Source organism: Diprion similis, chromosome 3, assembly GCF_021155765.1.
Source record: "Diprion similis isolate iyDipSimi1 chromosome 3, iyDipSimi1.1, whole genome shotgun sequence".
In the NCBI taxonomy this organism is placed as follows: Eukaryota; Metazoa; Arthropoda; class Insecta; order Hymenoptera; family Diprionidae; genus Diprion; species Diprion similis.
In genome coordinates, this window is record NC_060107.1 from 5,309,759 (window position 1) to 5,334,556 (window position 24,798).

General features: G+C 32.7%; 1 protein-coding gene across 7 annotated transcripts in view; it reads right to left on the bottom strand.

Annotated features, from left to right (window-relative positions):
• The window catches only part of LOC124404431 (anion exchange protein 2), a 56,400-nt gene that overhangs the window by 7,344 nt on the left and 24,258 nt on the right, over window positions 1-24,798 (bottom strand). For 4 of the 7 annotated variants that reach the window (XM_046878545.1, XM_046878544.1, XM_046878547.1 and 1 more), the window contains 3 exons: window positions 11,990-12,164; window positions 8,979-9,060; window positions 2,609-3,028 (listed from right to left, as the gene is read on the bottom strand). In XM_046878545.1, the coding sequence (XP_046734501.1) occupies window positions 2,609-3,028; window positions 8,979-9,060; window positions 11,990-12,164 (677 nt within the window). Of the gene's footprint in view, window positions 1-1,264; window positions 1,333-2,608; window positions 3,029-8,978; window positions 9,061-11,989; window positions 12,165-14,417; window positions 14,545-24,798 lie in introns of those variants that run through there. The other 3 variants (XM_046878548.1, XM_046878543.1, XM_046878549.1) reach the window with 2 other exon arrangements.

A 24,798-nucleotide genomic window follows, 5' to 3' on the forward strand; every position in this document is an offset into this window, starting at 1 on the left:
AAAAAAAAGCAGATCTGGCATCCGATTCGAAGTGTGCCGTGACTTCTAAATCATCTTCAAGGACAACTTTTCTTGTACTTATTTGCTTTTTCTATTTTAAATAGAGAGAAAAAAACCTTCAAAGATGATCGATTCAAAAACAAGAAATCGTGTTGAAAATTATAGATTCGAAAAACAAAACTACATCTTGATTCTAGGAAAAAAAAAATTTTACTAAAGTGTTGAAAAAAGATATACACTAATTTTTAGAATAACGCATTGATACACGTATTATATTATTGAAATCAAAGTAGAAATTTTACAGCAGAAAATAATAATCGATTCCTTAAATATCATTTCCGCTGTACCCCAGAGTTGTTACACATTCTTCTTTTTCGCAATTTATTGTTAGTTTTCTCCCTGTTGTATAGTGTATAAATATACATAATCCTATAATAACTCTACTGTGATTTCAAGGATTCATACGAGTGACAAAATTTTCAAATAATATATTCTGTATCGACGCGTTGACGTCGCGACGCAACCCCGCTAAGCGTCCCAAGACGTCGTCGTCGCGTGACAAGGTCGAATGCGTGCCAATTTTGCTAACGAAGAATTTAACCCTGGCATTGAGAAACGACGGAGGGCTCAACCTTTTCCGTTCACATCGTTAAACTACCCGTTTCACGACCTGCCACCAAGATAAGAAAAAAGAATTATTCTGTTTCTTTCAATTCGCTTACATGTATATCGTTTTTCTCTTCGGTAATAATTATACAAATAACGCAACTTGATATAATAAATGAATAAATAAAGATTATCACCCCACATATTTTCTATACGATAATATTGAAAAATTTTAGAAAATACAAAAAATACAGTTCAAATCTAGGATTGTGAAAACATCAATCGATTTACATATATATATATATCGTCAACAATCGGTTTAACTTCTGACTTTTCTTTCTTTTTTTCCCACTATTAACTTATAATCGTAGTTTTTCCCTTTATCGCATCACATAACAGTTATAATCACGTCAACTTCCTTCTGCGGTTTGACTCTTTTATCTACACGTACGCTGACTTTCGACGATACAACGAAACAACTTCCAACTCGAACACGTTATACACGTTAACGTTACTGACAAGTAACAACAAAACGTCTACAGCGACCGATTATTTCACAACAATAATACGAGGTACAAACATAAAAAAAACAACAACAAAACAAAAAAATTCCAACAAACACCAACAACGTGATTAATTATGTTTTATCGTATTATACCGTCGAAAGTTACCGATACGATCCTGGGATCGTTCGTACGAGACGGGCATTGCTGATGGCAAGTGGCAGACGCCTATACCTAAACTAGCTTGCCTGGCCGTTGGCTGGCACGAGCTTAGAAGACACGACGACTCGATTATTCCCGACCCAATTATACATATACCTATATACATACATATATACATATACACAGAAATATACGTAGTATTATATACGTAAAATAAATAAGTACATGTATATGAATATATATGTGATGAATGAAGAAAAAACGAAGAAGATAATAGCTGTGTAGGTATATCCGAAGGCCATGGCACCATCCCGTCCCAATCGCGACGTTTCGTTCTAAGTATGTATGTATTGTACCTATAATCTAGTTGGATGAGTAGGTATAAGGTATTTAACTGTATACATGTATACATAGTACATACATACATACATACTTAGGGGCTGCGCCAGAAACCGCGGAGATTTATTTATTACCCCCTATTTATTTCGTTCATTTCCCCTGAGTTACCTGCGTCGAATGATGAGAAAAATTCAGAGACACGCTTCGTACTGCACGCCGATACTTGCATGGACGGGAATTCAATAAGAAAGAACTTCCGCATTGCGGTAACGAGATCGGAAAAATATATGAAGGATCTAAAATACCGAGGCTACTTTAAATTAGTGGTAAAAATTTGTCCAATGATTGTTCCTGTTCGTCGACGTGAAAATGGTCAAACTCTTTTATGTACTTTTTGTCGATTTGTAAAGCGATTCTTCTTTCTACTGATTGATTTTTTCGTAATACAATTAGTGCAAGATTCTAGCCTTTTCTTCGGTTTGAGTGAAAAAAATTTGCAAGATTTTTTTTTACTTTTAATTCACGGACGTTTGGATACTTATTATTATCGAGAGAAAGAAACAATATTTTTACAATAATATGAATAAGTGATGAAAATTTTTATAAAAATTTACCGTCTTCACACATTTTCCAACAATTCAACAACAGGGTATATAACATGCGATAACCGTTGAGATTCAAAGAAATTATAAAAAAATAACCACATATATTTAGTTAAATTACAACCAGAAAAACGTCCGAATATCAAAAACTTCTCGGTTCAAGAGTTAGCCAATCATTGAAAAAAAAAATATGTATATATATATATTTGAAAGTTGACATTTCGCTGCGTCAAAAATAGGATTCTGTGAACCGAAATGGACGTTATAAAAAATGTGAGAAAGACGCTGCACCGCACGTTTCGCAGCATCGCGTTACACAACAGAAACATTCAACGAATGAAAAAGGAGGGGGAGAAAAAACAAACTGTCGAAGATAAATAGTCGCGAGTTATATACTTGTGGTCGTGTTTGTGGAGCCGTCGAGGCTTCCGCTCCTCGTCACCGGGCGGCGTTTCCGGTTGCGGACTGGCCGCGCCTTCCTCTCTAATCTTTTCAAACTGTACTCGAGGACTTCCGAGTGCCGGACTTTCGGTGTATCCCGATGCCGCCCTCTCGGAAATCGGCGCCTCGCTTTCGCTGCTCAAAACGGTTTCCCCGTCGTCAGGAATCGGCCGTTCGTCGCCCTCGATACCCAGGAAGACGACAGCCTCGCCGCCCTGCTGATGTTGACTTCCGCCGTTTATCAACGCGTCGACTTCCTCCTCCTCCTCCTCCTGCTCTTCCTGCTCGGGTTGTTCTACGTTACCGGCGGCCGAGATCGGCTGATCGTTCAAGGATTGATCTTCCTCGGGTCCAGGTTCGGTCACGGATCCTTCCCTGGTTCGTGAAATGAAATAATTTTTTAATCTCGTTGTGTAATGGATGCGTTTTAGATTGATTATTTACATGAAATATTATGCTGTATGATGTACTTCAATAAATTTCATAATGATCTGAAAACATTGAAGTTCAGGAAGAATATTATTTAAAAAAAAACTGGAAAATTGGCTTATTGATATAAGGAAATAATGTGAATTTTTTTTATGTATTTTTTAGCCATATATTTTTGAAAAGAGCTCTTTCCACGCCGGAACGTATGTACAGGTGTTTAGTGATCTCTGTAGGATTTAATGATCGAACATTTCTCATATTCAACCTTGTATTGTCTGGCTTTAAATAAATAAATAAATATACATATAAAATTATATTATTCGAATAATTTGCTAACAATAAGACCTCGCGAAGCTGAAATGCACGAAGATGAGAAAGTTCGCGTCCATTAAAACCTAAATCATCAGAATCCATTTATCTATTCTTGAGATATCATGAATCGATTTTTATTTTTTTACTTTTGTTTGCTTTTTCGGGTTTTCGTTTGTTTTTATTGAAATAAGGAGAAAACTGTTAGACTGATCTAAACTGAAAGGCACTCAGTTAGTTCTGAGATAAGAGCCGCGTGGGTTGAGACCAGAATCATCGAAATCATTTTATCTAGTTTTTTTGCCATTTTAAATTACTTTTCGTCGTTCAAATAACTCGAAAATTACCGAACTAATCAAATCCAGAGATTCATTCTCTGAATCTTGAAGACTTGATTATTCATTTTCGGGGTGATAATAGAATAACTTTTCTTGTTTTCTTTCTTCCCCCTTGAAAACAGAGATACGGGAATAAAAAATGCATTTGTTACTTTGACGTGATCTTGATCGACTCTCTTTTCTTACATTATTTCTTGTATTTGGAAAATTTGGTTTGACTCTAGAGGCTAATTATAGTAGCAATTTTTGAAGTCGATCGATTCGAAATATTCTGCCTATAAAATAACGGTTCAATCGAGTATTTTGGTTCATCAAAAATCAGCCGGGTGAGATGCGCGAGGGAAAAGCTGGAAGGAATCGAGTTAAAAAAAAAATTAACACAAGATGGAAGAGGCAGCTACGGTTGATCAAGGATACAAATGATTGACGGAACAGTTGACAGACGGACGAGACGAAAGTTCCAAGACACTTGGAGAGTCGAGTCGCCAAGGTGAGAAGAAAAATAAAAGGCGGAAAATTTAACACAAGAACAGAGAGGCTTATACTAGTTGATTTTTCACGTAATAACTCTACACGTATAGAGTCTTATTACGTATATCTATAAAAACAGCGAAGCAGAAGAAGATATGAAAACACAACGATTAAAAATAACCGTCGTTATGTATACAAGCAGCACGAGTGATTCGGTTTAATTTGAAAACTATGTTGTTTGTTTCCCGAATTGTTTTCCCGACGAGACATTATCGCCTGGGATTCTCGTTATGAAAATAAAAAAAAAAAAACAAATTGCAATACCAGAGATTACGATAAATAGTTTGCCAGTTGCGTGCAGCGATTAGCCAAAAAGAAGATGAAAAAATTGAGTCTTTTGACCTTTTGAGCCACGTATTATTGAGCTGAGTCAACTTTTATAACGAGATAGTGTTCCGTGGTTTTTTCGGTCTCTGATTACGAGTTTGAAATGAGATTTAAGGAATTCAAAATGGCGGATCTGTTCCACTGACTATTTTCAGTGGTTTTAAGGATCGCTGATTGGATTCGCCATACTGGATTTTCAAAATCTGTTTTCAAATTTGTAATCTGCGACCTCAAAAATCCCTGTACAGAGTTTTTTCTGCGGATTTGATCAAATTTGAAATTGTTCTCCGCCATATTAGATCCGCGATCTTCAATTTTGAAAATCCGACTCTAGATTCGTAATCAGCGACCCGAAAAACTCATAATTTATTTAAAACTTGTATACGTGTAGAGAGGTAACATTCTTGAAACTGAATTATTCCTTCGAATTTCACAATTTTTTCAAAAATTTGTTTAAAAAAAAAAATTTCGCCAAAACTTCGAGTACACTGAATAAAAAGATTTCGTAAGAAAATTATTTTGTTTCTTCTAAATTTGTACATCTAATAAATATTTTAGTAAAAATGCTGAATAATATTGCGATGCTGAAGTGAGGGGCGTGTCAGTATCACCGCGATCCCTCCGTAAATATTTCCAAGAGCTCCTTGAAACGTTCTTTATATTCTATATATAAAAACTTCAACCCCTCCTGGAAACAAGCGTCGAAAGTTTGGACGTTTTAAGGTTCACGTTTCAACGTAATCTCGACTTCTATCCCAATATTGCAAAAGACAAGCTTTACAGACGCTTTGTTATGTGTATACATATAGAAAGAAGAAAAAGAAGAAGAAGAAGAAGGAAAAACAACAACAACAACAACAAAAAGCCTGAAGGTGACGAGCTTTTTCAACGCCTTCGACAACGATTCAAACTTATTATCAACTATTATATTTGTATTAACGATAAAAAATGAAAGATGGAGGAACTGCGTGAACAGAATAAATATCCATATCGTATTACATTGACAATATTTTGAACCTACAAATAAATAAAAGCAGAAGATTGAAGAAAGCACTGCCAGGGTGTCCAGTTATTTGTGAAAACGAAATTTCCGGAGAATTCCAGCTTTTCCAGACAAGAATCATTATTTATCCAGTTTCTTGTCATGTACACAATAAATGAAAAATACAATAATCGTACGAACAAGAATATTCTATATTTGACTGGAGCATAGCTCATTGTGAGGCAAATTATTACAGAATTGTAAGAATGTTTCCATTAATAATTGAAAAATAATTTGCATCTCAATATTAAAGCGAGTGCTTTTCTTTCCTCTTTTGATATCTGACGTTTGACTAAAGCAGAAATAAAACGTCTCTTCGTACTATACACAATAATTTATCCCCTTATCGATCGAACCTACCTACCACCGTTAGGTGTTCTATATACATGATGCATTACTACAATAATTTACAATCGTCTCGTCGTTGCTCAAGGTTGAAGATATTGCGTTATATACAATATTTACGAATTACACGTCAATGAAAAGTTCACAACGATTAGTGTAAAATGAAAAATTATTAGCATAAGTCGTTCGATTCTCGATACCCAAGTGGTTTTAAAATTAAAACAAAAACTTTCTCTAAAATATTTTCGGTGTTAAATAAATAATAAAAGGGTTGAAAAAATCTAAAATAAGACTATACAAATATTTCCTCCCTTATTTCTACCTTTGTCCTTCGTTGGGTTGATCGAATGATAATCGTAAAATTAGACAGACAATTTATCCGAAGCGTTGTTGCGATGACACGACACGACTAACAAAGCGAAGATTTAATTTCCGGTCTTTAATTTTCCCGCAATATACATATTATGTATATGTATATACATAACGGTGTTAATTTTTCACAGACGTTATTCGTCGGTCTCGTTGTTCATTCGTAGGATTTATTATACATGATATTATAATCAAGGTGGCGACAATGTTTCTCAAGTAAAATTCCCTCAAGTTTCGGCAGCTTTTATGACGAAAATAAAGCTCCAGAAGTTGTGCACCTTGAATACATAAATTTGAATGTAAAGAAACCACATAATAATAATATAAAAAAATTAAACAATAAAATTTACGAAAGTTAGCTTAACTGAATTTACAACGACATAGCTGAACTTTCATAAAGTTTCATAAAGAAAAAAAAAAGTACGCTATAAGAACCCACTCCAAAGGACAGTTCAAAAGAAAATTTTCAAGAGGTCATTCCACATTTTTTAAAACGTCAGAAATCGTCAAAAATAGATTTTTTTTTTCTCGTTACGGTATAATTTTATAGACAAAAAAAAAAAATAAGTTTCCGAAAGTATCAGTTGAAAATTTGAATTTTGAAAGGTCACTAATAATTTTTTTTCAATTTTTTATGCATTTCTTTAGATCTTTTCGAGCGACCTTTCAATATTGATATTAAAATTTCATACTTTTTTTTTCTTTAATTTAGTAAGAAAGAATCGATAACAATGCACCACGACATGAATTAAAAATCAAACAAAATACTGAAAATATAATTTTTTTAATTTATTTTTTTGACGATTTTTTACATTTTTTAAAATTTGGAGCGACCTGTTAAAATTTTTTTTTTTCGCTGTGCTTTGGAGTGGGCTCTTAAAACATCAAAAACTAACATTTTGTCACACGAGACTCAAAAAACAAAAATAGTCGGTTTTTTTGCGCCACCCTAATATATATATATATATATATATTTTAATCTTTTTTTCACGATATAATATCGTGCGTGCTTCGTGACAACCGCGTGTCTCCAAATTATACTTATATTTCTAATTTTTTTTTTTTCACGGTAATACCTATATAAACGGTATATGTAATATACCCATATAGTATATGTATAGCGTATGACTCGTATACTGAAGAATGCTCTGCAGACATTTCCCCGGAGAATTCCTTCGATGAAAAACAATTTAATTTAGTATAATTGTAGTTATAACATGTATAAGTCGGTATCACTTCATCGTGCTGCAATAAAATAAGTGACCGGGGGGGTAAAAAATTATTGAATTAATTATACACTCGTCGTTAATTATTATACTTTAGTGGTATAAAAATGATAATAATAAAAATGATAATAACAACGATAACGAGTGAAAATTATTTTAGCTCGAAGAGAAATTATCATCGATGTATACATATATAGTCAAAGTTTAAAACCGTTGTTCAAAAAACTTTTACAGTTGTACTTTAGCGATAAGCTTTTCAAAACGAAACAAAGTTTTCACATCTTATAACTCACCGAATATATACTTACAAAAAGCTGCAGTCAAATGATTCTATAATTTTTTTAATACAGCTTTTAAGAAAACAAAAACAATATAAACACACTTTGCCAAAGCATTTTTCTAAATCAAACAGTAACAACTTAAGAAAAAAAATCTCGTTTCTTTCAAACTGTCATAAGGAAAGAAAAAAAAAAAAAAAAAAAAACCTCATGCAGTACCATTTATACGTTGATTTGAACGAAAATTCAGAAGAAAACTTGGTTTTTCCATATGTTACACGGTTTAGTTTCATGCATGCGATATGTATCCAAGATATATGTATATATATATATTTTTATATTTGCCAGAAAAGTAAATTATTATCCTCTTTTTCCCCCCTCATTATTGAAATATGTTACATGCTTGGTGCTTATTGGACATTTGGATGTGCAGATGACGATGAACTTCGACGCTACGAGGAGAGTTACTTAATAAAAAATTGCACCCGGATATTATCGAGAAATTATTATCTTTGCGGCTACGATTAAAGCCATAATAAAGTTATCGTTGTTGTATCGACGGCGTATTATATTATTATAGACCTTCGGGTACACATAAGTGACACATTAAGGTCCTTCGTTATACTTCAAAGATCGATATCTTTGGTCAGCGTTTTATAATTACATATATCAACGTATATTGTATATATATTGTATATATACACATATGCAATATATAAGTAACAGATCCATCTGTCTAAACGGTTATTCGCGTGGATTATCATCGAGCACGAGATAAATATCAATCATGATTTCGTTCTGATCGACGCGTGCCCTTTGGAAACGGTGCAGATAAGGAATAAAATAGTGACAGTAAAAAAATATTAGCAAGATATCAAATTTTTCGACGTTGTGGCTGTTTTTGTTTCTTTGGATTGGACTTTCGACGTTAAACAATTTTCGCAGGGAAAAATCTAAAAACTAAATTTCTTATGAAATTTTATTTATGAGAAAGAGAGAGAGAGAGAGAGAGAAAAATAACTATATTTTGAGTTAAGATTGGCAAATTGTTTTAAATAAAAATTGCGCGTGAAAATTGCTTCTAGAAAATAACAACAACAATAATAATAATAATAATAATAATATACTCACGGTGAAAGATGCCGCCTCATTGACCTAGAGTGAAGACTTTTCAATGGCATGTGCGGATGAGGGTAACTACGTTTCCGGTGTTCTGGAAAGATGAAGAAAAATACGATTAAACGTTGTATTGTACTGTAATAAAAAAATTATTGTACAAGTGAAACTTAATTTGACATATTGTTATTGTAAATTTTGTCAGATAATTTGAATAAGAATTAAAAAAAAAAAAAGCTGACAGTAAATAAAATCGTTATCATACTCGATGATCGTATTATTGTGAAATAATGAAGAAAGAAATAATAAAAAAATAAGTGAAAATTGAATATCGATTGAGAAATTTCAGCCTCTTTCCAGCCTCTAAATTTTTTCTTCACTTTGACATTTTTAAATAATCGTAATATTCAGAACTGCATAAATGCTTTTACAATTACAATTACAGATTGATTTGCAAAATTCATTCTTCTTTTCCAAACTGCGATTTATCTGAAAACTTTTTTACAGGATCAAAAGTTTTTTACACGCAGAAAAATATATACAGTCAAACCAATCTGATTGTGACTTATATACATAATTTTCTACCATAAAAGGAAAGAATACAAACGAATAAGTAGATGTCAAAAAGTAAAACTCGCTGAAAATAATAGTCAACGATAAAAGAAAAAAAGAAAACAAAGTTCATGATAGAAAGTTGGATCTTTTCTTCCTTGTTCTTTGCCACAGTGATTTATCATCATACTTTCAAAATCGTCAACTTTTACAAAATATATGTATTATGTATCGCATCTTCATGTGACACGTAAAGAATTTATCGTCCCACAAATTTCTCATTCTCTCTTTCTCTCACTCTAATAACAATACAAACGAACTGCTGTTATTATAACTATTCTAAAGATCCACCCACTTTACAGTATAAAATAATCGATTTTTCCTGTTTCTTTTTTTTTTTTTTTTTTTTTTTTTTTTTTAACGAAAACAAATGCAGCGATGCGAAGACAAGAAAAAGGGGGGAGGGGGGGGGGGGGCAACGATGCAACGAAAATGAATGTAGAAAAAAAAAAAATGAAAAAGCCATTAACACTAATACGATAATAATCGTCGTATAATAATCGAATAACAATCGAATAAATATGCGACGTCATGATATTATATGGAAATAATGGTCACCGATTGAAGACGTTTAAATGCAATGACGAGACGCCTTTGCCGTTTCTCTTACCTCAAATAATATTAATCCATACATCGCACGTGTAGTGTGTATATATACAATGAATTATAAATATAAAAAACGCTGCAGGACTCTCGTAATAAATGTTTAGAATAAAAATCGATTTACTGCACACAACACGGATCAGCAACAGAATGCAATATAAATTGGACATAGACTTTATATGTATAATTCGACACTGAAAAAACGTTCGTATCTTGATTTATTTTATTTGTTTGAAAGTTTTTTTTTTTTTTTCATTGTTTTAAATAAATTTTCGCGTATTTTCTTCATGTCTAGAATATTAGGTACAACAACAACAACAACAACAATAATAATAGTAAGTAAATGCGTAGGAGTATTGACTGACAATGAAAGAGACAAGAACGCAACGTGGTTTGCAGTGAGAGTAAAATAAATGCGTGTTCATTTCTCCTGCGAGAAAGACGAGATTGAAAACCTCGAGTCTAACGTACCTAATAAGAACGATTATTTCTCTCCCCGGGTCTCGAATTCGCCCTCTTTCAGAGCCAGCCAATAGAATAGTAAATCAGTAATAGGAGCAGCAGTAGTAGAAGTAGTAGAAATAGTAATACCACCCACGATCTTCTACGTGAGGTAGACATAAGAAATCCAATTCAATTTGCGAACGAAATTACTCGGTAAATCAATTCGGGTTTTCCTTAAAGAGGTTGATTTTGCCAGCGAGAAAGGAAAAAAAAAAAAAAAAAAAAAAGAAGCTGTTTGTCAATTTACTTAAGGGATGCTCGTGCGTTTTGACTATTCACCAAATTATTAGATTTTCGTAGGTAGCTAACGTTTTTGTGAAAAAAAAAAAAAACACAGAAATACACGTAATACCGAAATCATAAACGAAAGCTTTGATATCTGTTTATATGGAGTCTTCCACGCCAATTTGGACGGGTTGAAAAATTTTGGCTTTTGATCTGCTCAATTTTTCAAACATTTTTTAATACCCCTCAAAAGAGCCTTTCTGACGAATTTTGTGATTTTTCTGATTACTTGTTGATTTGCTTTTTGGTCATAAATTTCTTAATAACGCTCCAAATTGAGGTTTTTTTTTTTTTTTTTTCCCCTTTAAATCCTTATCTTGAGATGACTTTTACAGAACATTGAACATTCCAACATTGAACCGATCTCGATAACGATCGATAAGTGAAGATGTTAAATTAACTGTTGAAAAATATTGAAAATCCATTTTCAGGGTGTCCACAAATTTTTGGGAAAAAAATTTCACGACATTTCCAGGTTTTTCCAGGACCTGAAACTTAGTTTTCCCTGAGATTTTCCCAGTTCTAGTAACTTACTAAAGCCTAAATTGTTCAGCTTATTTAACTCTATATTCGGTAAAAATTCAATTTGAATTGATGAAAAATATAAGGTAAAAAAAAAAAGTCAGTTCGAGCCAATTTCTTTTCTCGATGAAAAAAAGTCAGCATATTACCTCGAAAAATCACATCTTATTCCCATGGGAGAAAAGTGACATTTTCAGTTTTTTCCATGAGCAAATTAAAATTTCCCAGAAAATTCTAGATTTTTAATGACCCCTTTTTAAATTCGTCATGTTGTAATAAAATTGCGGATGAATGAAATCGCATTAATTTCAACATTATTTGACATTTTGAAAATTATCAATTTATGATTCAATCAACCTTTCAATGTTGTGTCACGTATAACGATATAAATCGTGCCTAAACAGACGTGCAGAAAATTTTAAGATTTCTGTTTATACTTATCTTGAATATTTGTACAAAAGTGAAAAATAGACTGTGATAAGAAAAAAAAAAAAACTTACGATTAAAGTCACGTTCTCCGTATCGAGGCGGCGCCCCTCGTTCTCGATCCGATCCTGCAGACTCCGAGGGAGATCCAAGCCGTGAAACGTTGAACTTCTCCCCCATATCCATTGCGAAGACCTTCTCCATCTCCTCGTCGAGTTCCGGTCCCGTTTCCGTGCCATGCCCGTCGATCTGATAAATCGTAAAGAGAAATTTAATAAAATTAGTAATTAATTACACGCGCGTAGTTTTTGTTAAAATGACTTGAACGGTGTTGAAGTTTCGAATTTGAAAAATTGCAAGAGTCCAAAGTTCAGAATTTTTTCGTGTCGAAACTTAACGTAAATAAATCGAATTTTTTTCTAAAACATCAAAGTTTCGAAAACAAAAAAATTCTGAAATTACAAAATTTGAAAAATTTCAAAAACTGAAACATCGAAATTTCGAATGATCCAAGATTTTCATTCGATGATTTACCCAAATCAATCTATTTCCACTAACCAATGAATGGGCAAATATTGTATATATATATCATATAGATCACAGGTTCTTATACGTACGAAGATAGATCGAGCGGCATAAAGAATTGGCGGGAAAATTATCGTTCGCAGTTATTTTCACGAGCATTATAACAGCTGTTGGATGTTATGTTTCAAATCATCATAATCATTATCGTATTTATCGTCGCCTCCTCATCATCATTAAATAAATTTACCTACATCGGAGATGAACGAATGGATTCTTACGTCTGTAGATGTTCATCTGTTTTATTTTTAGATCGTTAAGCAGTAAAGATGTATTATTATTGCTTCTACATGTGTAATATTTATATATATACACGTATATGTATATATAGACACACACACGCGTATAAAAAGCTTATTTGCTTTTCTGTTCTTCTTCCTTTTTCTTCTCCTTCAGTTTTATCTTCACAATTATTACTTACAACCGCAAGACTTACACCACGTGGCGACAAATTCTCAACAAACAAACAAACTAACTAACAATCAATACAGCAATACAATTCCAAGCCAAAGTTTTTTCCTAAATTAAAACAATTCTTCAATTTTTTTCTCTTAAATTTTACATTCGTTCTGCTACACTCGTAGTACCTATAAAATAAATTTTAAAACAATTCCAAAGATCGTATCACCAAAAATTTATTAATCATCTATCAAAAAAGTGTCGGTAAAATAAAAAAAAGGGGAAACTGAAATTAGGAACGACCATAAGCCGGTACCTACGACATACATCGCTGATCAATACATGGAAAACAAATTTTCAAGATTTAAACTCTGCTATGCAAATTTCCAACTAAACAACACATCACTGACAGTATAATTCTAAGGTATAATCCCCTGTATTCGGTAGAATAATAACAATATTAACAACAATAATAACAATAATAATAAAAACCTGATCGCACAAAAATTACTTGTACGTATAACAACAATTATATTGCAGAAAAAAGTTTTAGATAACAAGTTTGATGAATAATTATGAAAAAATAAGTTATTGTTGAAAGATGTTGTGAATACCGATTTGGTACAAGAAATGTTTCGCTGGAGAAAAAAGTAACACAATCATAACATAATTTATGATTATTTACGTATTACGTAGAAGTGATTACGAGAGATTACTTGACAAATAATTTTGACTTCGATCAGATGATTAATTCTCGCACAATTTCCCATAACTTCCTATAAGATTACAAACAGAATTTTCTACAAATCTAAATTGCGATTTTTCATTACAATTATACCGATGATCATTAATGTGTAGAATTTTACTTTATTATATTACTAATTTCATAGTGATTTCGGAGAGATGACGAAATGATTTTTCTGATTCCTCAAGTAAAACACCCCTTGATTAAACCACGGTTACAAATAAAGCAACATGTGGAATAATATAAATAAAAAGAAATTTTTTTTTACAACAAATATTACCAAACTCAAAACTGAAATTAAATATATAAGTAATAGATTGCATGATAATTTACATTTTATAAATTACACAGAAAATTTTCGGAGCAAAAAAAAAACTCCTCGCGTTACGTCTGAAATCCAGCAGAAATTTCTCGAACACTAAAACACACTCTTCAATTACACGAATGCGTATATAATTATCGATTAAACGATGATGAAAAGTAACGTTAAAAAAACAACCCAAAAAAAAAAAAAAAAAAAAAAAAAAACCACGAAGAAAAAAAAATCAAATCCCGTAGCTTATAACCGATCACGTCACATGTTTAAAAACTTTTTCTACACACGCCGCACTGGACAGCCAGCCTCGGTTTTTTTTTTTTTTTTGTTAAATCAACGGGCATCGATATAGTTTCGTTTAGTTTAGTTTTTTCTTTTTTCCTTTTCTTTTTCTTCTTTCTTTCTTTCTTATAAAATTTTTCGCCAGAAAAACGGTGCCGTTTTTTTCTATATACCGGACCTGGGGCGTCCGAAGGGAGCGTCGAAGCCAGCGTAGGACCTTGCCGCCAGCCCTCTGAAGGAAGGACTTCCCGGAGGAACTGCCGCCAGCCTCGGGCATGGCATCCCGGGCTGAAATGAGCTTCCGCTGCCTCCGGAGTTCCTTCGTCGCTCCCCGAGAGTCGGCGAGTCGCGTCACCAGCTGCCGGGTCGATAACAACCCCCAACATTCTCCCACGGGGGAGGGGAGGGGAGAGGGTAGAGGGGATGCTGTGCTGTACCCCCTTCATTTCATTCCTCTCTTCCCTCTCTCTCTCTCTCTCTATTTCTCTCTCTCTCTGCGGGTAATGAAACGTGGGGAGAGAAAAGCTGACCGATGATAGGGATGAATCGCAGTTTAGGGGGGAGTCAAATGGAAATCCTTTGAAAAAATCGTCAGGAATCTTATTTGCCCTGATATTAGTGATCGCTTATCAAACAGGTTCATCCTTCTTTGTATATTATTGCGATCATTCGATTGAGATGTGTGTGTGTGTGTGTGTGTGAGTATATTGAGCAAGCTTGTCAGAGTTGGTACGTATATGTATAAGCGATTGAATTGTACCTAATTTGAAAATCCCTAACGATTTCAGATGACATATATGTATATTTGTATTGCGTAATTACCCGCCAACCGGAAATTAGAAATTTTTCAATAATTTACGATCATGCAATACTTTTACTTTTCATTTCTTTTATTTTTTCCAATTAACGTAATTCATCTACTGTAGCTCGATTTATTCCAAAGCGATATAAAAAAAATGTTCATTTCAACCGAGGAGATAAATTCCAGTTTTATGAGCGAAATTTTTTTTTTTTTACTTTTATCGTTTTCCCAGGTTTTTCTCTGATATTTCAATAACACGAGGTAAAACATATAAAAAACAATTTGAAATAACGTTCAATAATTGAAAAGAATTCAAAATGATCAAGCTTTGAGATATTTTTTCAACCGATTCTAATATTTTTTTTGTAATAATGCAATTGTTGTTGTTATTTTTGTTATTGATTTTAAATAGAAAAAACATCGTAATATCGTAACTTTGTAATCAAATTGTTTGAAATTCTTTAAAACTACGCACAATAAGAAAACTATTTGCTTTGAATATTGTTTATTCGTTTATTTTTCTTCTATTTGTTACACGCATATATAATCTACCTTCAATATCACATTCAAGACAGAAAATCTCATGAAAATATTTCCTAATCGCCTAAAAGCCCGATAAAGTCTCGGTGATCTGAAATTCAAATTTTCAATTTTCGCAGAAAATGTGATTGAACAACACTCGATTAACTGGACTAAAAAAACAAATAAATCTGAAAAAAAAAAAAAAAAAAAACGTGACAAAAATAAGAACAACAATTCCAATAATAAGCAGAAATAAAAAAAAAAAAAAAAACGCGTTTCGGAATTTATAAGGGGGAAAAATATGAAAACTAAAAAATTCTTTTCGGATTCAGCTTCTCCGGCGGTGGAGAATCGAAAAGCTGCGACAGGTTTTTAGCTCTCTGCCGATGCCGCAATGTCCCGGGACGCTTGGCCCTGACCCAGGAAACCGTGTCTCCGGAGGCCCGCCGCGTTATCGAACGCCACTTGAAATGCCTCGTTTGTTGTTACGCCGAAAGGAAACATTAAATATCCTATCCGGGACCGTTTACACAGCGTCACTCCCAAGTTCACGGTTATAGAATTCTTTACACAAATTAATGTAACAAAACGTTGCGGCGTGTAATGAATACATTTTTTTTTTTTTTTCTTGTTTTTTTTTCGTTTAACAAGGTAAAGTAATAAAAGATCTCTTGCGGAATTTCCAAGGATTAGATAAACATGTTGTTCGTCACGCTGATCCTTTTCATTCGGCTTCTTTTTCTCTCAATTGATATTCAAATAATATAGGTGTAACGTTAGGGTGTCGCAGAAAAATGGACAATTTTTTTTTTCTTGAGTCTCGTGTGAGAAAATGTTAGTTTTTGATGTTTTAAGAGGCCACTCCAAAGGACAGTACAAAAAAATTATTTTTAAGAGGTCGCTCCACATTTTTTAATAATGTATGGTATATAATTTATGTGGATGAGATAAAGAAAGAAGAAATAAGTAAATTGCTGTCATCGGAACGAAAGAAGCGGCTTTTTACGCTCCAGATTCCAATTTCACAGAAAACGTACAATACTAATATCCAATACGAATTTCGAACTGCAAATTAAGATTCGTGATATGAACGATTTAGAAGCCCTCGGGTATCATGTTACATTAAAATGTGTCAATTTTTTTTATATTGAACCACTATAATGGATCAACCATCACAAATTTTTTAAGTCTAACCTCAGATTCGTGATCAGCGACCCAAAAAGTCTTACGATACCAATTTTCATTCGAATTTATTAATATTATTATTATTTTATTTGTTGGAATTATGTTATTTAAATAATGAAAAAAGTAATAGACCGATCAAAGCTAAAATCTAATCAGTTCTAAGTTTGGAAAATTCAAAAGTTATAGTTTTACATAAGATCTGGATACGAGGTTTTTGGGGTCGCTGCATGATAATGAATCTGGAATCAAATTTTCGAAATTCAAGATGACGGATCCAATACGGCGAACAAAAATCCAAAATTCCAAGTCACTCTACGCAACCATATTAGATCCACCATTATGAATTTTAAAATTTCGAGTGCAGTCTCATGATCAGTGACTTCGAAAACCCTGAAATCCCGAGTTTCATCCAAATCGAATTACTTTCCAGATTTCGCTCCGCCATCTTGAATTTCGAAATTTCAAGATAAGATTCGTAATCAGCGTGCTCAAAAACCCGCGAGTACAAAGTTTAGATAGATAGCTCCACAGCGCCTGTATTTTGATCTTCCGGCAGCGTAAAAGTTAACATACACATAAAAATGTGTAATTGTTTACATTCAGTAAAAAATTTGCCGAACATTTACTCGTTTGAAAAATGCAATAACAAAAAAAAAAAAAAAAAAAAAACAATTAATAGGTTGCATGCTGCGAATCTCGGTGTGAAAATAGCAACTGGACGACTCTAACCGCGCGGAATGCAGCAACAAGTGGCGTATATAGAAAGTATAGAAAGTAAAGAAGAAAGAACGACGGACGGGCGTTGGCAGGTCACGTATAGATATACACATAGGAGAAGAGAAGAGAAGAGAAGAGAAGAAGAGAGGAGACGAGAGAGGCGAGCCTCCGCCGCGCCGCTTAGCCAGCGTAATTCTATAGGCGGAATAACCGTGGATAAGTTGGTGTTGTGAGTGAGGCGGGTGAAGGTAGGCCTAGGTCAGAGCATATCGATCGAGCGCGTCGAACGCCGGGAAGCAGGCAACCAGCCGAGCACGACGAGCCTCGCTGTTCCGCGACCTTGAACCTGAGAACGAATGGAAGGCGCGTGATGGACGACGTCGCCTGACGCTAAGGCAATCCGCGTGCACGGTTACGCAAGAGAGAGAGAGAGGAAGTGATGGATTTTTAAGAGGTTAAACGGTTTTATCGAAAATCCGACAATCGGTCTGTCGATTGTGGATATTAAATAGGTTATTTATTATATTATACACAGTATATTCGTATTTAAGTGATGGCACGAAGCCATCTTCGTTGAATAAATACGAAAGTAAGAGATGCGCTGAAGAATTGCAAACAATAGTTTATATAGATATTAATGATACATCGTTGTAAGTGGGTTGAAAATTAATTTCGAAAAAATTTTAATTCCCTCGATTTTACTTTACGATAGATCATTTGGAATACAGTTGAAAGACTATGAATTTTTACAAAATCGCTGTCGACACTTTTTGTATATAACTTTGGTACCGTTGAATATTTCATTTGCTACTTAAAAATATGGAAAATTGACAACGATAAAAATTACAATTCTCATGCTTCTGTTCGACTTTGACAAGACAAAAAATTTTAAAAAAATTAAGAAAAAATTTTAAATAAAAAATCGTCAATAGTGCCAAATTAGAGGAATTTCCTTCACTTAACGCGGAGAGAAATGTATGTACGTGTCTCATCGACATGTTGCAGTAATTTACAACAACTATAGAATCCAACCGAATCGTTCATCGTACGATAAAATTAAATTCGCAATAAAAGACGTTAATTAATTTCATACCGCGGAATGCGAGTGATTAAAAGTAAGCTTAGACGCAAATCCCAATAACACAGACTTGTTATATATATACTCTATGTACATTCATATAATAATAATACAAATATACATTATACAATACATTCATTAAACGGAATTTTCTCAATAAGGAAAAACTATTTCTACCATCATTTTTTCCTCTCTTTTATCTTCGTAATATTTACATATTACACCATCTATTCATGTCAATTAAATAGGTAATACCGATGATGATTTTACAATGGGGAATTTTTTGTTTCATAAACTGCGGTATTTTTCAACATACCGAAGAAACAATAACAACACCAACATATATATATATATATATAACATACGTATATATATACAACATACATCATGTACGGCATAGCCGAATTCGACATTACGAATTACTTGGTGTACACATCACCATCACGCAATGCTCGAGAATTTTCTGTACCAACTTGTGACGCCTCCACCATCAGGGTCCGCAATTATGAAATATTTATTCATCGTCCTAAAAATTATCACGTAAACTGTATCCATATAACGTATGCAAACATATAGTTCATCAACAGGAGGATCAAAAATAGAAAAGAAGTAAAATAAAGAACAAAAACCAGCATGCAGCAATTTTTCGCTCTAGTTTCTTTCTTCTTTTTCTTTCAAATTTCAGGTGCCGGGGGGGGGGGGGGGGGGGGGGGCGAAAAAAAGGACAAAAAAAGAAAAACTCGGACGTCACTTGATCGAAAAGATGTCGTGGTATATTTACACGTTTGTTGTACGATTGGAAATAAAACGACCTCGACGAGATACAGTGTTGAACGGCCTGATTGTTGGTTGGCGGCCACATCGCTGGCCGCTTGGTGTCAACCATCGTTTAACTCCTTACACAAATTTTTAATAAAATCGTCGCAACACGTATTATACATATATATATATATATATATATATATATATATATATATATATATATATATACATATTACAATATGTACAATAAACGCACATGCTGTCTTACTATACCCTGACGCAATACGATACACATATTAATATATTCTGAGAAAATTGCAGCTGACACGTATAATAATAATAATAATAATAATAATAATAATAATAACAACAACAACAACAACAACAACAACAAGAAGAGCAATAACAATAATAATTGTCGCCTTTTTGTCAAGTTTCTCTTGTCAAGTCTGCTTTAGTGTTAATTAAGAAACAAAAAGAAAAAAAAAAAAAAGAAACAATGTATATAGAATTGGATTCTCGTGATGACTGTAATCTAATACAATCGAATCTAGTCTACACCAACCGTAAATACGAAAATTCCTAAAATTCTCTAAGTTCCATACGTCGAACATAAGCGTCATTTTTTTTTTTTTTTTTTTTTTTTTTTTTTCATCTTGTACATGAACATGATATTATTATGGATGTATGTATGTATGTGTATAAAATTTACAATAGTATACATATACATACTTGACACACTTTGTGTATAAGCTAAATTGCGTAAAACGAATAATTAAAAAGAGAATATTAGGTAGGGCAGAGAGTAAATGACAAAGCGACTAATAACAGCTGTGTCTCAAAAGTAAGTATATTAACGATGAAATTAGGACAACGCAACTGTACAGTAATTATATAAAGATAATTATATTCGAAAATATAGAAAGAAAGAAAGAAGAAAAGATGAAAAAATTGCTAAACCAAAACAAAGTTACTAATTGTATAGATATACGTTGGCTATGCAGTCTTCAAATCTATTTTCAGTATTTGGCACCGTCAGCGAAAAGTGTGGTTTTCTGGTTAGGAGGAGGAAGAAAAGAAAAGAAAAGAAAAGAAAAGAAAAAAAAAAAAAAAAAAACACCCGAGAAATGACATTTCAACGATATTTGAACCATTACGACGTCAATTTTACAAAAATTTTCTAGCTAACCCAACAAAGAAAGAACACCGCAATGATCTTGCGGAAAATTGTTTTCAGTGTAATAGTCTGAATTTTTTTCTTTTACATAATGTTGTACGTCTTGGCATTCCAAAAAAATGTTACGAGTGTAAATAAAAAAAAAATAAATAAAATAAAAAGAAAAAGAAAAAGTAACAAAAATAAATTGACGGAGGTTTTGTTTGAAACGCGGTGACGTTTTCAATATCTTCCAACGTCGATTTTTCCAATCGAAAAACTAAAAACATTCATTTGCACCAGGTCCCGTCAATGAACGTCGTCTTTAAAGGTGGCCACGTCCGTTTACCTGCCCAAGTTTTACTCATAAAAAAAAAAAAACTATTTGTTCTTTAATTTTTCTTGCACAAACGAATAGCGCGAATAAATAATTAACATTTTTCTATAGCTAACGCCCAAACTATTCATAGTTTTTTTTTTTTTTTTTTCCCCCAGAATGCCGAGATCCAGGACGTGTGTACATAAAAAATCCAAACGATTTCACTGAAACCCAATTCCCATATGATTATTTCGGGGTTTCTTTTGATTTTACTAGTCAGTTTATCATCTCCGACTTAATAAATACTTCGACATTTCTTGATGGAATAAAAACACCAAAAAAAAAAAAAAAAAAAAGAAGAAGAAGAAGATATGCTACCTGTGCAGAGATAAGAAAAAAAGGAGGGGGGGGGGGGGGAGGGGGGCAAGGGGGGTAGGAAATTCCTTAGCTCCGAGTAACATCACTGACCTTATCAGTCGTCGATACACAGATAGGAGCTTAATCTGCACCGCTGCTACATGTATTTTTCTTTTTTTTTTTTTCCATTTGCTCCCGAATTATAGGCACGAAAACCAAGAACATACGTACAAACGCATTATCGTAGAAAAATAATTAGTAACTAGCCAGGCAAAGTGTAGTAATTTTACATTATATTATATAACAACACTGGTTACTGGTAATAAAAGTAAGTGAGAAAAAATGACAAAAAAATGTTTCACCCTCTGCTCCTCCTCTTCCTCCTTTTCCTCCACCTCATTTTCCTGACACTCGTGATTGAAATCCATAATTTAGGTATAATTGATCGGTTACACACAATTATCTGATAACAATAGCTAATGTGTGATAACATTAGCGAAAATACAGCCGCCGCTTGATTCGCAAATTTTTTTTTTTTTTTTTTCTAACTATATAAACGTTACATTTATCTATATTCAAGAATTATATGTAAATTAGGTAATACATTGCAGGAATAAAGATAGAATTTTATAACTTTCCATTCATTTATTAAACACACATGACAACGTAACGATCGTTATCATATCGGATATTGATTTTCATTCAACTTTCTTACGGTATGAAAAAAAAAAAAAGAATAAATTTTTTTTTTCTATTGATACGATTAAGTTTATTGGTATACAGTAAACATAAATTAAGCCTGGATGTAGCTGTAATATGATAAGCTTTTCGTTGTCGTATCCGGTCAACCGAAACACAAACAAACAAGCACACGCGACTTTTATAAATTCAAAAAAGAGTTTATTTACCTGCAGCATTTAAAAACGATTCAATGAACGTCACATGAATAAAAAGTAGAATGAAATGTGAAAATGGACACGGATAGCAAAAATAAAAATAAAAAATGGGAACGAGAACAGAAAAAAAGAAACATTCAAAGGATAAAATTGGTCGGTAAAATTTCATTCGTAAAGACGGGCTTTACTTTTTTGTTTTTGTCTTTTGATTTTTTTTCTCTCTTTTTCACTTAACAACAGATTGAAATTTTACCGCACAACAATTTGCAAATAATACAAGAAATATAATCGCTTCTGCAGTATGATATATATATATATATTGAAGTTAAGAAGTTAAAAATACATAATAATATAGTGTATATAAGACAATAGATATTGTTGTTGTTATAGTTATCATTATTGTATACGGCCCCCTCGTGACCGAATGAGAAAACGAGAACGGTATAGAAAAACGGCTTTTAAAATTTTGCAAAAAATACGATCAAGGGCAAACGTCAGAGCCTTAACCCAATACGTGCGCACGTTATTACACTCACGTCGCGTTTGAGAGATTTTTCTCTCTCGATCTCTCGATCGTTCGGATCATAAGACAAACAGTGCCATGTATATATATATATATGCATATAGATATATATATATAATATACATGTTCAGCTACTCCTAATTGTCCTTGTTCCCCTTTAACCGCCTTTATTATTTATACATGTTGAATATTACAGTTATATTCATCCACATACATTATTATAAGTTACACAAATTGTGCGGGTACAACAAACTTTGGGTTACAGTTTTTTTCCCCCCTTCTTTTTCTTCTCTTCTTTTTTTTTTGTTTTTTTTTTTTTTTTTTTTTTGGTTCTTTCAATTCGAATATAAAAATAACGACGAAGAATTATATATCGTATATAGATTTTTTTCCATACTGCCACGATCTTATAATTCACGCGGAGTTTAATTGTTTTCTTCTTCTTCTTTTTTTTTTTTTTTTTTTTTTTTTTTTTCCAACGGTAATTAATTCATATGATATATGAGATATATGAATTTTGAGAAGAAAAATTTTTCTCAACTTTTTTCAATAATCCTGCAGAAGCATATGATGTAAGAAAATTTAATGTTATCAACGATAAACTCTTTGATTGATGACAATAATTAGTAAGTTATTTGTGAAAATTTTTTTTTTTTGTTATATTATAGCTTATGCATCTTAAATAATATCGCGTACGAAATAATTAATTATAAGTGCAAAAACAAAACCCCGATACTGATCAGAGTTATAGTTGATTCTTGAGTAATTCTTACATTATACACATATATATGTATATACACACACGCACAAGTGTTATTTGAACCATGGTGTAAAAATTTTTCGGGTAATTAAAATCGTTAGTCGGTCAAATGTATCGCGCTCAATATAATCGGAGAATATATATATATATATATATATATATATATATAACAATATATAAACAAAGAAAAAGCGTATAATACAGGCAGATATATCATATCTATATATGTATAATACATATATGTATATGTACGAGTTTCAGCGAGTTATTTCTTACAATTACTTCAACTTCTTCTTCTTCTTCTTCTTTTTCTTCTCCGTATTTTATACAAAGAGACAATTTGTATTTTATACAAAGAGAAAATTTCATACCCCGACGCTCTTGCAATAATTATTAAATTACGCCGCACACACGAGCACAACGAATAATTTATATATTATACAAAAAATATATACATACATACATATATATATATAAAATAAAAAAATTTCTCGCTTTAATTCTTATCTGCGTATACATATATTCACTTCATACATACATATATATATATATATATACATATATACCTATACGTAGGTTACTGCTCGTGCATAATACTTTCAAGAAGAAGCATCGTGCGGCACGCGAACTCGTTAAATTCGGATTTGTATCGTCAACAGCATAAACTCTCCAATAAACCGTTCCGCAAACCGTTTATACCTACTTACTTACTTACTTACTTACTTACTTACTTGCTTGCACACACACACACACATACACATAAATATATACACACAAATATATTATATATTCTACACAAAAGTTCGATATTACGACAAAATTCTCGAGCAAAAAATACGAGTATTACTGCGTTTTCTATTTTATCATATATACACGCGTATACAAGTGAAGAGAGTAGAAAAAGATTAGAGATAAAAAGAAGTAGACATAAAAAAAAAAAAAAAAAACGAACCTCGCAGGATAATTTATCCGATAATTTCACTTCAATACCTTATACGTTGCGCAAAATTTTGACGATGATAAATTATCGCATGAGACGGGGGGGGGGGAGGGGGGGCAAAGAATTCTACTAAAGAACGGAGAGTTCAGGGGGAAGAGAGGGGGTAAAAAAAAAATGGGTACGATAAGAAAGTTGCGAAACTATAAGGTTAGCGATATAAAATTTTCAAAGACGCGCGAAAATCTATTTCTCATACATATATGTATATATATATATATATATAAATAATATAATATCGAAACGTAGTGAAAGTCCATATATCTATATTACGCAGGAGAAGAAAAAAGTAAAAACCTTTGATCTCTCTAGCAGGTTTTTTTTTTTTAGGATTTCGGCTTACACGTAAATTCGATAAGCAACGGTAACACTAACCCGTTTGCTTTAAAACGAAAATATTGACTCGAAATGCCTTTATTCGAGTAAAGAAAGTGAAAATTTGGACGATTTTGAAATGTTTTGAAGCATAAACTTGGGTATGCTTT